At 39.1% G+C, this 15,064-nt stretch overlaps 1 protein-coding gene across 1 annotated transcript in view; it reads left to right on the plus strand.

Annotated features, from left to right (window-relative positions):
• The window catches only part of LOC127623733 (leucine-rich repeat-containing protein 52-like), a 47,365-nt gene extending 35,663 nt beyond the window's left edge, over positions 1-11,702 (plus strand). The window contains exon 2 of the mRNA XM_052098212.1: positions 11,263-11,702. Within this exon, the coding sequence (XP_051954172.1) occupies positions 11,263-11,585 (323 nt within the window). The 3' untranslated portion in view covers positions 11,586-11,702. The remainder of the gene's footprint in view (positions 1-11,262) is intronic.
• Positions 11,703-15,064: the final 3,362 nt, after the last annotated feature.

A 15,064-nucleotide genomic window follows, 5' to 3' on the forward strand; every position in this document is an offset into this window, starting at 1 on the left:
CACCCACCTCCCATGCTGGCTGATGCATTCATAGCTGGTCAAGCAGCACCGGTTACACTGATGCTGTGACCGGAATGGGAGTAAGGTTTAAGGGGGTGAGTGTAACAGTAGCCATAGCTAAATGTGATAGCTGTGCAGTATGTAAACCTCACTCTCCTGGCCTTAAGAGACACACTAGCGACAGAGGCTTGAAAACATGGCTTTCTAGCCTCCTTGTTAGTACGTCTGCCTCCCGTGCTGGGGACCACTAGTTCGAATCCCACTCGGGGGTTGGTTGAGTAGGACCGGTGAAACACACAACATTTCATGCTAACTTTAAGAGATCACGAAAGAAGGACTTGTAACCTAAATATGACAAATGAAAGGCCTTTCTAGACTTTTATTGTTGTATTTCTGTAATTGCCCTAGTGTAAAGCTGGGTTTGTTGAAAGAGAACTCTTGAAATGAAACTCGATTCAGGTTATTGATATCATTTCTCTCTGTCAAGAGTCCACTTCTAACCAGCTGGCATGATTATGTGGGATTAGATAAGGTTTGTGCATCTCCAAAATGAAATCCTGCTCAAATAATTACACAAACATTTTCTGCACTCGGCGAGGCCTGCAGCCCGCACTTGACTAGAACTCTATGTCCAATAATGGAACAAAACATCATGACTCGAGAGCACTAAACTAATTGGAATCTTTTAAAGAGCTGCTGATGGTAAAACAATCAAGACATGATAAAAGCATTTGTCTGACACACATAATCAGGAATTTGGAAATGGCAGCAGATGTTCTATTATATTTGTCCTGTCATTGTCACAGGTGTTTCTGAATAATAAAAATAATGAATCCCCATGAATCCCTGCATCCCTTAGACAGCATGCCATATGTGGACTGTTTTTTGTTAGGAATAAACAGATACAGCGAGCCTTGTTTAGTTGTTGTGATAGAGTATGTGTGAAGGTATGTGTCAGCCTTGACTAGAACATTTGCAATGTAAAATCTTTATTGTAAAATAATGAAGTACTAATTATCTAATTAGGCTGAGGGTACACTATGCCAATACAAATTAACAGTTCAAAGTCTGCCATCATAAGTCAGAGATTTTCATATAAAATGTTCTCATCAACATTTCTCATCAAACTCTTTCAACACCCAATTACAATTAACTAATGAGCTAGGCTATCCATGAATTTAAGAGCTCTATTACCCTATGCCAACAATTGTCTCATTTGTTTCTATTTCAGGACTTTTAAGAGAATCTGAAACTGATAGCATTGGAACAAAGATGAGCCTCTGAGCAATAACATGTTCCTTTGATGTGGAATGCATGTGTCAGCTATATGAAATAGGGTTAACAGAGAGACAGTCCTCTCTCATGATGTCCAGACTTCAATTTGGAGCTCTATTTGTCCTGGCAGTGCCCAGGTCATCTGAAGGAGGCATATCTGACAGGAGTGTCCCCTTTGGCATAGCCGGGAGCGACCCCTCTCCGAGACCTTAATTACTGGAGCTGACTGAATCTGTACGATGCAGGCAGGACATCACTCTCTGTACGAGTTTATGTGGCTGATATAAGGCCCATGCAGTGTGTTCAACTAAAATAGCTCCCCCTCTGCCCAGGTTTCACACAGGCTGACTGGACTGACTCAGTAAAGCAGCATATTTTGCTTCCCTGTCAGTTTTTGCTCCAAGAAACTGTTGGTATGTTAGATTAAAGCAGACACCAGACACAGTTTAGAAGAGACGGACCAATGCAATTAAAATAAATGGGAGAAATTGAAACACACGAAGGCAAACGGATGTAGAAAAGAAAAAGAGCCAATTACATTTAAGACAAAGACATTGCATGTCAGTCAACTCGAGAACACGCGTGCACATTAGCTGAACCAGCCTGAAAAATAATGTGTTTTTTTGCGTGATCTGATCTGAGCTAAAGAAGCACATTTTATTATACCATTGTTGTCAGATTTTACTGCTGAATTGAAATATGTTCTTTGATCATAATTTTGACCAACAGTTTTGGAGATTTTTCTCATTCATGTAGACCACAATAAAAACCACTTGACTTGACTTGAATAGGAGCTGTACTTTAAAGCCACATGTTTAAATTGAAAATAGCTGCCACTCCTGCCAGCGTGCATCCCAAAGATGGCGGACTTGCCTTGAAATGGACTTTGGTTAAAGTGAAGCCTTCAAATTTAAAGGGATAGTTCACACAAAAGTGAAAGTCTTTCTGGAATCAGAGGTGCTGAAACTTTGTTCTCAGTTGCCGGAAAACCATTCCGGACCATTTTGCCCCAATTTAACTTCTGTCAAACTTTGTAATGCGGCACTCAAAGCTCAAACAATTGCAACTTTGATCCAGTTGCTGTTGACTTTTTAAAAAGTCAGCCAATGATTAACAGACAATTTGTCTTTGTAATGGTCCAACTTTTTTGTGATTTTTCACACATGGTTTTACCAGACTAAAGATGTTTTTTTAGAGTAAAAAACAACCAGAAATATTTTAGAACTGTATTTAGAGAGAATGCACCATAAATATTTTTATTCATTAATATTTACTTTAGATTTTCCGATCATCTCAAGACTTCTATAATTCATTTAATATTCACCACGAGCATCCTGTGATGTGTCATCTACATTGCACTGAATTCATCATATTGCCAGGAAATTTTTTCTCTTCTACGTTGTGAGTCTAAATCCATGTTTCATGGTGCTATCTGCAACACCTGATGCTGCTGTTGAGTTTACATTCCAGTGCAAATACTGTGGAAGCCCCTTTAGGGTTCAAACTAGTTTAAACGATCTTCTTTCATTATATAGATGACCCTTACATGAAGCATGCCTACCATTGTGACAACAACTTCTTGTCTTTCCTATGCATATAAAACACACACACACACACACACACACACACACACACACACACACACACATGTTGTGTTTCCATGTTTTATGGGGACTTTCCATAGACATAATGGTTTTTATACTGTACAAACTTTATATTCTATCCCCTAAACCTAACCCTACCCCTAAACCTAACCCTCACAGAAAACTTTCTGCATTTTTACATTTTCAAAAAACATAATTTAGTATGATTTATAAGCTGTTTTCCTCATGGGGACCGACAAAATGTCCCCACAAGGTCAAAAATTTCGGGTTTTACTATCCTTATGGGGACATTTGTTCCCCACAAAGTGATAAATACATGCTCACACATACACACACACACACACACACACACACACACACACACACACACACACATTTACTGTTAATACACAGTAGAGAAGTCTTTGTTTTTCACAGATGTAATATTGTCCAATTTTAAGCAACAAGAAATGCTTGTATACCTTTAGGGTAAGGGAGAATGGTGACTTTCGGGAAATTCAATGGCGTGAGGTTATCTCTGTAATGGCACATTGTGAGCAATCTAATGTGCAATTGCCCTCTTAGAGAGTGTGTATGTGTGTGTCATATATGATGACGAGGACTGACGCAAGAGAGCTAATATGCCCTCAAGGATAGAAGCAGGGATCAAGCATGGAAAAAGAACAAGAAAGTTAGGCTAATTATAGAAGGAGCGAGTTAGATTAGACATAAATTACAGAGTTATGGTTTTGGGACTAAAGGGAATGAGAGAGAGAGAGAGAGAGAGAAACCCCTTTAGTCTAATCTCTAATGTAATGCAAGGGTATCATTTTGGGTAAATGTGGAACAGAGAAACTTGTGTTTAAATGTGTGTGTGTGGAGAAAACATTTATTTCACTGCAGGGACAAATCGGCAGTCGTTAATTGCTTAATGTAGGGTTGCCAACTGTCCTGGATATTGGCAAAAAAGAACAAGTCCCGTTTTGAAGGCATCATGTCCCATATTGATGTGGCAAAATGCTCAACCCCCCACCCCTGGGTGGACAGCGAAATGTTCCATATTGAAGCACTCAAACTGCTCAAGTGCCCCTGTATTAACATTACATAAAGTTGCCAACTCTAGCTTTGTGTAACAAATGGTCAAATAATTCAACAAAGTTCTGTCAGCATCAGAATATTTGGGTTGCAAATTGAGTACTGTAGTGTGAATGCTCCTTCAATAGCCGTCTAATGAAAATTGAGCATTTAAAGTATTGCTAAAATAGTCCAATCTAATTAAAAATGTAAAATTTTTCTTTGTATTTTTTACTTATTCGACTATGGAGTGCAACAGTCTGGTTCCAGGTGTAAAAATCCCATCTGTTTTGTTCATGGGGAAATAGACTTTTAACGATAACTTATACTTAACATAGTAAGACATAACTACAGTGAGCATAGAGGTTGTTTATGCTTCTGCTTTAACCATTTGTCTACTTTATTTCAACTTCATTATGTCAAAATCATGTTTAATAGTGGAATTTCTGGTGAAGAAATACACTACCCATGATCCTGAAGGAAAATGATCCACCAATCAGAAACTTGCGCTGAATAAAACCCACCAAAAGAGCCCAGCAGCGACCGCCCACTCGCATAACGCACTGTGAATGACGCAATAAAGTTGATCTCCCTACACCCTCAAACTCCTTATTTATCTGAATATTTTACAAGAAAATTTGAATATATTCTTAATTATAATCAACTACTTTTAATCAATAGCTTCATGTTTTTCCATTGTTTTTAATTTGATTATGTAATTTACAATGCTTCATGGGATTATAGTTAATTCCCTCATTAAAGACATTAAGTTTTAAACTACTTCTGGAAACAAGACTGCTGAAAAAGTAAACGGGCACTATTGCGTTCTGTTTCATTGTTAGCTTTGCAAGGTGTTAGCTTAGCAACATGTTAGCCTCATTCTCTATTGGAATCAATTGTGCTTATTTCATATTGAGGGTATTGGTGTGGTGCTGCCTGTATATAGTGTTACAAATCAGTCAAGTTTAAGGTAATGTTTCAGTCAGGATGATGCCATTGTCGACAGCAGAGAGCAAAGCTGCTCACTAGGTTTTGGAAAAGAACTATTAATTTCTGTCACCACAGCACTTCCTGTCAGACCAAACCATATCACCCCTAGTGCACGTCCCTCAAATACATCCAAATATAGCTCATGCAATCTAATATCCTGTCATTTTGAAAATAATCCAATGAGGGCTTAAATAGATGCATGTATATTCACATCGGAAAGACTGTCATGTCGAAGGATAGATTTATGAGAACTCATTTGACTATGTGCTTATAGGAAGACAGTTGATGTTTTTTTTAGCTCATTAAGAAGTTCTTGCCGGTAAACAGTGTAAAAAACAGTGTATTTTTTTTTTTTTTTTTGCATTTTAGCATTTATAACATACATGTTTTGGAAAATATCTCTAAAAATTTTTTTACAAATTGATGGACTAGCTAAACTTATTCTTTTGGTAACTGTTCATAGAGTTACCATGCAAGATGTGTTGTGACTATTCTAAAAGGACAGGGCACCTCAAATAGTTTCATGTTATTCCTCATTTGACCTGATATCACCTCATAGCTCATATGGCTGTAGTAGAAGACCAACTTGACAGTAAATAAAGCCCGGAGGTCACACTGTCTCTGCTAATCCAGGTGGTTGTTCTTTGTTGCCCAGTTCACAGGTATGGTACTCACTAATCATCATAATGTCTTGCATAATGTCTCTCTGCTATTTTTGCTTGTATGAGAGTAGATTATTTACCTTAATCCCTTAAATTTGCAAATGAGTGGTCCTGAATTTACCTTTCCATATGTCTCTGTCTGTTGAACATGGGTCACACATGTTTGTATTAGTGTGTATACTAGTCAAAGCATTTTAAAGCAACATGTACACGATTCCTATTGGAATTTCTATCATCAGTTGGAACCAAATCCTGTAGGACCCTAATGTAAATTTTTCTTTCGGATACAAAAAAAATATTGTGTTGAGCATACATTTTCTAATCAACCTAAAACCTAAAATGAAACATCAAAAAATTATTTTCAAATATTTTTTATTTTATATTCATTTATTTCATTTTAAATGTAAAATTATTTACTCACCCTCATGCCATTTCATACCTTTATGATTTCTTTAAAACACAAAAGGAGATGGTTTGAAAAATCTCCTGGCTGCTCTTTTCCATAAAATGAAAGTGAATGGTGACAGATGCTGTCGAGCGCCAAAAACTATAAAACAGCGGCATTTAAGTATTTTTAAATTAGTCCATACATCGTGTGTGTCATAAAAGTCTTCTAATGTCATATGATAGCTTTGTGTGTGTGATAGGTGTTACGGTTCCATTACTTCACCACCAAAGGGTGTCGTCACCTGAATACTGAGTTTCTGGGACTCTGAATCTTGTAATTAGCCTCTCTGTGTATTTATACAAGATCTCAGCCCATTTCATTGCGAGTATTGTATGCGTTTTCTGCGGCAATTTCTGAGCTTATTTCTATGGATTGGTTTTTATGGTACTCTGACTGTTTTGCCTACTGTGACAAATCTCTACGTGTCTTTGAAGGAGGAAGCGGGAGCTGGAAAAACAATCCAATGTAAATTGTTTATTGTCAGCACTTTTCAGTCTAATACATACAAAATTAATGGCTTTTCAGCACGCTTAATGCCACACACACAGGAACACACAATGCTTCGTGCGTCTTTCTCTCTCTCTCTCCTCTGGCGGTCTGGACTGCCCTTTTAACCCCCTCCAGCTCTCATTGCAACACAAAACAGCTGTTAAGGTATTTCCCCACAGGTGTCAATCCTTACTGCTCTTCATCTCCCGGCCTCGCTCTCCACAGATGTCACTTGGCCACACTCACATCATCACACATACTTATTGTGTTGTGCTTGTCTTGCCCCTTTGGATTTATTGGCCTTTTTTCTGGACTGACTCCTTGTTAATGACCCTGTGCCCTCTTTTTGTGGATTTTGCCTATATCCCTGTGATTTGGATTATTGTTTAATTAAACTCTGCAAATAGATCCCTCATATTCGTCTCGGCCTGATGAGTCACAGAATACTTTGCCAAATGCGAATCCAGCAGAGTCGTCTAATATATCTTCTGAGCTTACTGAGCTTCTAAGCACTTGCTAACAATTAGACAGGGGTGTTCCACTGCTACTGAATTCGCACTTACCTACAGAACCCTGGATGCACAGTGTGGCTGGGCCGACAAAACTCTCAAGGTTTTGTATCACAACAGACTTACTCAAGCTTTACAACGATAAAGCTATAGCCACCTCTGCTTTAATTGAGTCTGGGTCAGCAGCAAATATTATTGATTACGATCTTGTTCAACAGCTTGCCCTCACTACTGTTCCCTGTGTGACTCCCATCCATATTACAGCACTAGATGGCCATCCCCTGGGCACAGGAATGGTCAGATCATTCACAACCCTACTCATATTACAGATTGGAGCCTTATATTTAGAAGAGATTCAACTCCTAGTAACACATTCCCCCAAGAATACTCTTGTTTTGGATTTTCCCTGGCTCACAAAACATAATCAAGAGATCACTTGGAGTGATGGACTAATTTGGAGGACCACACTAGAAACTTCTCACACCTTGCCACATGGTCTACAGTTCCAGTTCTACTGACCACATTACCCAAATCTCATCAGAATACTTGCCCAAACAGGTACGATGGTCAGAAGCTGTTAACAAGGCTTTTGAGACCTTGAAGACCTGCTTTACTAGTGCCCCCATACTAAATCATCCTGACCCTTCCAAACCATTTGTTGTGGAGATTGATGCCTCTGAATGCAGAGTGGGGGCCATGTTATCCCAAAGACATGGGTCACCACTTAAATTATATCCCTGCACATTCTTCTCAAGCAAGCTTTCCCCTTCCAAACAGAATTACAACGTGGGGAACCGAGAACTTGTGGCGGCATTGGCTGGCGGGCACATCACATCTTTTCTGGTTCTCACAGACCACAAGAATCTAGAATATATTCAGGGGCAATATGATTAAGTCCCAGACAGGCCAGATCAGCTTTATTTTTCACCCGTTTCAATGTAATTTTTTCCTTTGATTCAGGCAACAAGAACATCAAGGCAGGTGTTCTGTCAAGGCTTTATGTCTCTCCCCTGCACAGGTATTCTGAGGACACCATTCGTCCTTCATCCTTGATAGCTGCATTAGTTAGATGGAAGATCATGGATGAGATTCAGCGTGCAAAAATTTCTGATCCACCCCCTAGCACTGTCCCAGTGCTAGGACCTATGTTCCTGAGCAGGTATGCACACATTTGATCCAATGGATTAATTCTTCATTAAGCTCAGGTCACCCAGGCATCCAACAAATTCATACAGAACTAATTTTGTTGGCCCCCATTAGTCTCTGATGTAACCACATTCGTCAAGAGTTCAGTCTAAACCTCTGAGACAGCTGGTAAACTAGAACCATTACCCATTCTTGGAACTCTGCACAAGTTCACCTTCAGAGAGCAGTCAGATGCAAGAAGCTCCAGGCTGATTGTCACTGTAGACCCAATCCCATTCTGTATCCTGGTTAAAGGGTGTGGTTATCCACTCAAAATCTACGTTTGAAGTTGCCATGCAGAAAGCTCAGCCCCAGGTATGTGGGACCATTCAAAATTCTACAACAAATCAATCCTGTCTCACATAAGCTGCTATTACCCTATCACTATCGCATTTCTCCCACCTTTCATGTGTCCCTACTCAAACCTGTGGCCACAGAGAGCTCCTTGACAAACTAGGATCCAGTTCCTCCTCCCCCCTTAATGATCAATGAAGAGACTGGTTACAAGGTCAGGGCCCTGCAAAACTCGTGTCGGAGGGAAAACAGGATGCAATACTTGGTGGACTGGGAACACTATGGCCCCAAGGAGCAATCATGGGTATCTGCTGAGGTCATCTTTGACCCCTCTCTCATCTCTGACTTTCACTGGGACTTCAACACCAGAGGGCGTCATCACCTGAATACTGAGTTTCTGGGACTCTGAATCACACACCTGTTTTCAAAGTTTTAATTAGCCTATCTGTGTCTCAGACCCTGTTTCATTGCAAAGTATTGTATGTGCTTTCTACTGCAATTTCTGAGCATATTTCTATGGAATGGTTTTTATAGTACTCTGACTGTTTTACCTTCTTATTTGGATTTTGTGCTTCTCTTGACCCTTTGGATTTATTGGCCTCTTTTTATTGGACTCCTTGTTAATTACCCTGTGCCCTCTTTTTGTGGATTTTGCCTATATCCCTGTGAATTTGGATTATTGTTTCATTACACTCTGCAAATGGATCTCTCAAATTTGTCTTGGCCTGATGAGTCAGAGTGTGAGGAATAGAAATCCACTTAATACCCCTTCATGTTTTTATGTGAGGCATTATTCAAATACAAGCGAGGCTTGAATTTGAATTTAAGTTTATCCATTACAATAATTTCAAGAGGGTTTGTGTTAGTTTAATGCAAATTATGATAAAAAAATTTTTTTTATCACAATCCTGACACATTCTGGTAGGATTTTTGACTAGGGGTATTTACATTCTTAGCTATCCATATTACATTATTAAAATCATCTAGCCACCTGATGTACAGTAACAATTATTTTTTAAGTGCATCTAAGCACAAAAAAGGTGAACCAAGTCTGATACGGTCTTAGATACATTTAAGCAACTATCATGCTTGACTGTATACTGCTTAGTAAGGGTGGCAATTACATTTTTTTGGCTCCATTTTAATTAAAACATAATGAGCTGTGCTGCCCTCTCATAATGGCTGATCACAGATTTTTGAAGTACTTTTGCCTGTGGTCGAAATGCTCAAAAAATCTTTGCTGAATGCAGAAATCTTCCCAGGACTGCGTGACACAAAGGTGACTTATTAGTTGCTCGGTTCGCCCACAGTAATTTCTTTCCTTCCAGAAAATGAATGATTTTTGATTAACAGTCTTCATAACAACTCACACTGCCAATCCACTGAGCATTCGTTAACATCTTTAAAGAGAAGTGACAAGAATATGAAGAAAAATTTGATTTTTCTTGGCCCCTAGATTTTTGTCTTTTTTTATATCCATATTCACTTTAGGGAGGACATAGCGTGTGTAATGACAAACTACTGCTGGTTGATCTGTAAGAGATCACAGTTGGACTCTAGCTCTGGCCATTCTCGGTCTGAGTGTGTGTTTGTGTCATTCTGTCATGGTGATATATCGAGCTGACAGACTGATGCTCTGTTGGGTTTTAGACTCTAAGAAGGGGATGATAGTTACTGACCTGTTTCTTCTTTAGGGCCACTGCTGGAGGGCCCAAGACTGTGTGTGTGTGAGTGTGAGACAGAAAGACAGAAAGGATGAAATTGTGTCAGAGACAGATAATAAGACAAGAAACAGGGCTTAAGAAAGTTTATTAACAAATACTGTTTGGAAAATTGTTTAGTATTGTTGGTGTTTTCCAGAAGGACCCTTGTAAAAACATACATACATGATATCTTATTAATCATGATTCAGAAGGAAGTCTAATAAGGAAGGACCTAGATTGGTAAGGTTTTGGTTTGGTTGGTGAGGGTCATATAGTACAGAATAGTAGTGTGTGTATATACTGTATATACTAGTATATATCATATAAATTGCAAGATGTTCCATTGAATTAATAAAAATTAATTGAATATATAAATATTTACTGAGAAAGTAAATAAATAAATAAACTTTAAAATATACTGTCATTTAAATAATAATAAATACTGTATACAATATAATATAGGCCTATAATAGATATAATTCAGATAATTAAAATAAATTACATCCTATACATACTGTATATTGTGGCCGAGAAATAAAGCATTTAGACAATACAAAAAGTGTTACTGACTTTTATAAGTCAATATATTTGTTTGTTTTATTTCCATATCATTGAAAATAATACTTTCGTCTGCGCTATTTTGAATTGTTGGTCTATGTACTCATGCTTCAGATAAATGCTTTTGGAGCTCTGGTTGTGTCGCATCACTAGTTTTCACTAATGTACTGCACCATTCTACTCTCAAAAGTCATAATAAGAATCAGCATTTTTTTCAGTTTTAGCTCTGTCCACTGGAGGGTAGTGGTCACTGTCCCTCCATCGTAACCAAGCCCCCCCCACCACCTAATGGACACTTCACAAAATCCACTTATAATTACATGTGATATAGAATGTTTTATAGTCATGTTAGTCTTACATCTTATATGCCAGTGAAATACTATGATGTCAATGATCCCAAAATGTAACTTATACATTTTTTCCCTTTTGTCCATTTTTGTATTCCTTCCCTCATCTTAAACTCCCCACTCCCACACATCCTATCTTGTCTAGATGAGGGGCAGACTGTGTGCCAGGGGCCTCCGGACATGTTGGGTCAACATCTAGCAGAGGTGGGAATGCAGCTGCGATCGGAGTGCCACCAAGGTCTGGGTTATTGGGACTACCTTTTCTTCATTGCCATTGGCTTCATCATATTCAGCGCCGGGACGGTGTCAGCATGGGTAATGGGAGTGCTTATGGTTCTCTATGAGCGATACAGCAAGAGGAAGAGTGAGGAGCTAGACAGTGAGGATGAGGAGACGGCCACCCGAGGAGGAGGAGAAGGGGGTAACCACGGCAATGGGGACCTGAAAAAACCAGGCATGCAGGTGTGACCACAGGATGGAGCAATGCTGGGAAAACCTTGATGACACATGCCTGGAACAGAAAGCGAGTGGACAGAGTCGCAAAGGATTCTGGCAATCTAAGCTTTCGTTATCTATAGAGGTTTTAAGTGCACTTTTTAAAAAATGTGTTAACATTAGTTTTAGATTAAGTGGAGGAACCAAATGAGAACAGAGGGCAAGCATGGGAGATTAGATTCATTTAAATTCTTAGAGGTGAACTCAGACTGGTTGAGTAGGTCACAGAGTGTCTAGATCAAGTCATCCTTGTTTTTGAAAGATCCTGGGTTCGATCTTGGTTAAATGCATTTTTAGTAATGCTCACCCTCAAAGCTCTCCCCAGTGTAATGTAATTGGGGCAGAGTGATAGCACTGTGCTTTGGCGTTTGAGAGAGAAACATTGGTTATGTTCACACATTGTATGATTATAAACAAGAGTGACAACCGCATTGTACAACCAAAGTGGCTCCATTACATTTTCAGGACTCATACTCACATTTTAAGAGTGAATTGAGTTGAGGCTGGATTACACTACACAACATTTAAAATCTAAACAGATTCTAAAAATAATAGGTGTCATACACTTACCTACTTTGTAAATGGCTATAAATAAAATCTGTCCATCACACACCAAACAACTGATGATCACACACTTCCCAACTCTACCCGTTCAAGAAGCAGCATGACAGATGTAAACAAACGTGTATGGCAGCAATGCTGTTATTATTGCTGCTATTCTGTGTTCCGAGTCGTGAAAAACACTAGAGACCTCAGTGCCAGTTGGATGTGAGTGGCGTTAAAAGTTTAGCTCCACATTGAGAGCTTGTTTGAAATCTCCATTTCTTGAGCTTTGTGGTCCCGTACGCTCGATTTCCACTGGCTGCTCATTATATGACTTATATAAGTTTTTTTTCTGTAAGATCTGTCAAATCCAACTGGCAAAATCTGCAAAATGGAGCCAGATTGCATGAACTAGCTCCAACCCACAGAAAATCAGGGCGGTGTTAAAGTCGTGTAGTGTAATCCAGCCTTTGCTGTGTGAACAGAGTCACACTGGACATCTAGTTTTATGTCACATTATGCAGTTCAATGGATACCCAAAGATTTAGATCCAATTTCTGTCTTCCACCAAAGCTATTCCAATAGGTTTTGTGGTCTGGGTGCAACCCAAATGCTGCACTCTTCAAAAAGACAGATGCCCCTTGAGTTTAGGCATTATTTAAGGCTGTTGCTGTTGATTTTGATTGTTCGTTCATACCAACAGTATTCATCTTCTGTTGTATGAACAGAACAATTTGTATGGAAGCATATGAGTAGCAATATTCAATTTGACATTTAATATGCAAAATGACAATGCAATATGTAAAATGGCAATGCATTCTGTATTTAAATTTACATTTTACATTACCATTCTAGCAACGTTTGGTGCAAAATGAAAATGAAAATGAAATTACATAATTTACATTTGCCATTTCATACACTCGTTTTAATATGCATTATTGAAAGGCTTTATAAGTTGCAAAATTAAAATGAAAATGTATTACAGAAATGATTAGATATGTGTAACATGTTCAAGCAAAAACTGTGGCAAAATGAACATTCAAATGTTATTTTTCTTAATTGCATTTACACTCACAGTCAAGACACTTGCGATTGCTTTTTCATTAAATGTCCCGCAATGAATGTAGCATTCAATGAGCACTGAAAATGCATTCGACGTCCCTGCCTCGCCCCTCCGCCCTGTCAATCACTGCATCAAGGCGGGGCTCGGCAACAGGTAAACATAACATGTTATGGCTATGTTACGTGTTTTGAGCTTACAGTCTATGGTTTTGAGGTGTTGGAAAAATGGCGGCGGTAGAGCTAATACGAGCGTTAAATTCACTAGCAGATGAAGTGGAGCATGAACAGAGAAACGGTAGTATTTCCGAAGATTATTACGAGTATGTAGGTGATAGAACCAGTACGTTGTTGGAACGTCTGGGAGAATTTTCTGCCTTATCAGGCGCCGACACCCGTTTGGCTGCTGACCTCTTAAAGGTGGTGGAAGAACAATTGTATTCGGAGAGGCCTAGGGGAGTGGGGAGACCAGCAGCCGTGGAGATCCCTGGCGAGGCCATAGAGGGGTATCTTATGTATGGGTTAAAAGTTAAAGATATCGCAGCCTTGTATGGAGTTAGTCGATGGATCGGTACATCTAACATTGTCTTGTGTATGAATCTTGCTCCATACACGTGTCCTCAAAGTCATACTCAAAATTAATGCTAAAGATCGGCTTTCTTTGATGGACACCATTTCTATCCCATATGTACAGTTGCATTCAAAATTATTCAACCCCATGGCCTGCAGGTCATTTTACTGCCAAGAACACAATTTTATGAAAAAATTCAACAAAGGCAGTAAACTATTATAGAAAGTTTATTAATACACATTTGAGTGATTCTGAGAATGTAAAGCAGAATAATTTATTCTTTATAACCTCTTTACAAACGCTGCCTGTAAGTGCTTAGAAGCATCTGTCACCTCTCTACTGCAATCTTGGCCCATTTCTTGCTTGAAAAAGCTTCCAGATCACTGATAATCTTTGGCATTCACATTATCCCCACTTTCTTCAAATTCCACCAAAACTTTTCAATGAGATTTAAATCTGAATAATAATAACGTTACTACATTTAAAAAACAAAACTGCCTTTTTTTTTATTAAAATCCCCATGGCAGAATTCGGGAGTAAACACAGAGATTATGGCCTTGAGGCATTTGTATAAAATCATTAAAATATATTTAAGTTGTTGTTTACTTCAGTCCACACTGCTGCATTAGTCGATGTACCGTCCATCGACTAACTCCATACAAGGCCGCGATATCTTTAACTTTTAACCCATACATAAGATACCCCTCTATGGCCTCGCCAGAGATCTCCACGGCTGCTGGTCTCCCCACTCCCCTAGGCCTCTCCGAATACAATTGTTCTTCCACCACCTTTAAGAGGTCAGCAGCCAAACGGGTGTCGGCGCCTGATAAGGCAGAAAATTCTCCCAGACGTTCCAACAACGTACTGGTTCTATCACCTACATACTCGTAATAATCTTCGGAAATACTACCGTTTCTCTGTTCACGCTCCACTTCATCTGCTAGTGAATTTAACGCTCGTATTAGCTCTGCCGCCGCCATTTTTCCAACACCTCAAAACCATAGACTGTAAGCTCAAAACACATAACATAGCCATAACATGTTATGTTTACCTGTTGCCGAGCCCCGCCTTGATGCAGTGATTGACAGGGCGGGAGAGGGCGGGGCAGGAGCGTGATCGGCTCGGAATGCATTTTCAATGTGCACATTGAATTTTGCTACATTCATTGCGGGACATTTAATGAAAAAGCAATCGCAAGTGTCTTGACTGTGAGTGTAAATGCAATTAAGAAAAATAACATTTGAATGATCATTTTGCCACAGTTTTTGCTTGAACATGT

This window comes from Xyrauchen texanus, chromosome 30 (assembly GCF_025860055.1).
Source record: "Xyrauchen texanus isolate HMW12.3.18 chromosome 30, RBS_HiC_50CHRs, whole genome shotgun sequence".
Lineage (NCBI taxonomy): Eukaryota > Metazoa > Chordata > Actinopteri > Cypriniformes > Catostomidae > Xyrauchen > Xyrauchen texanus.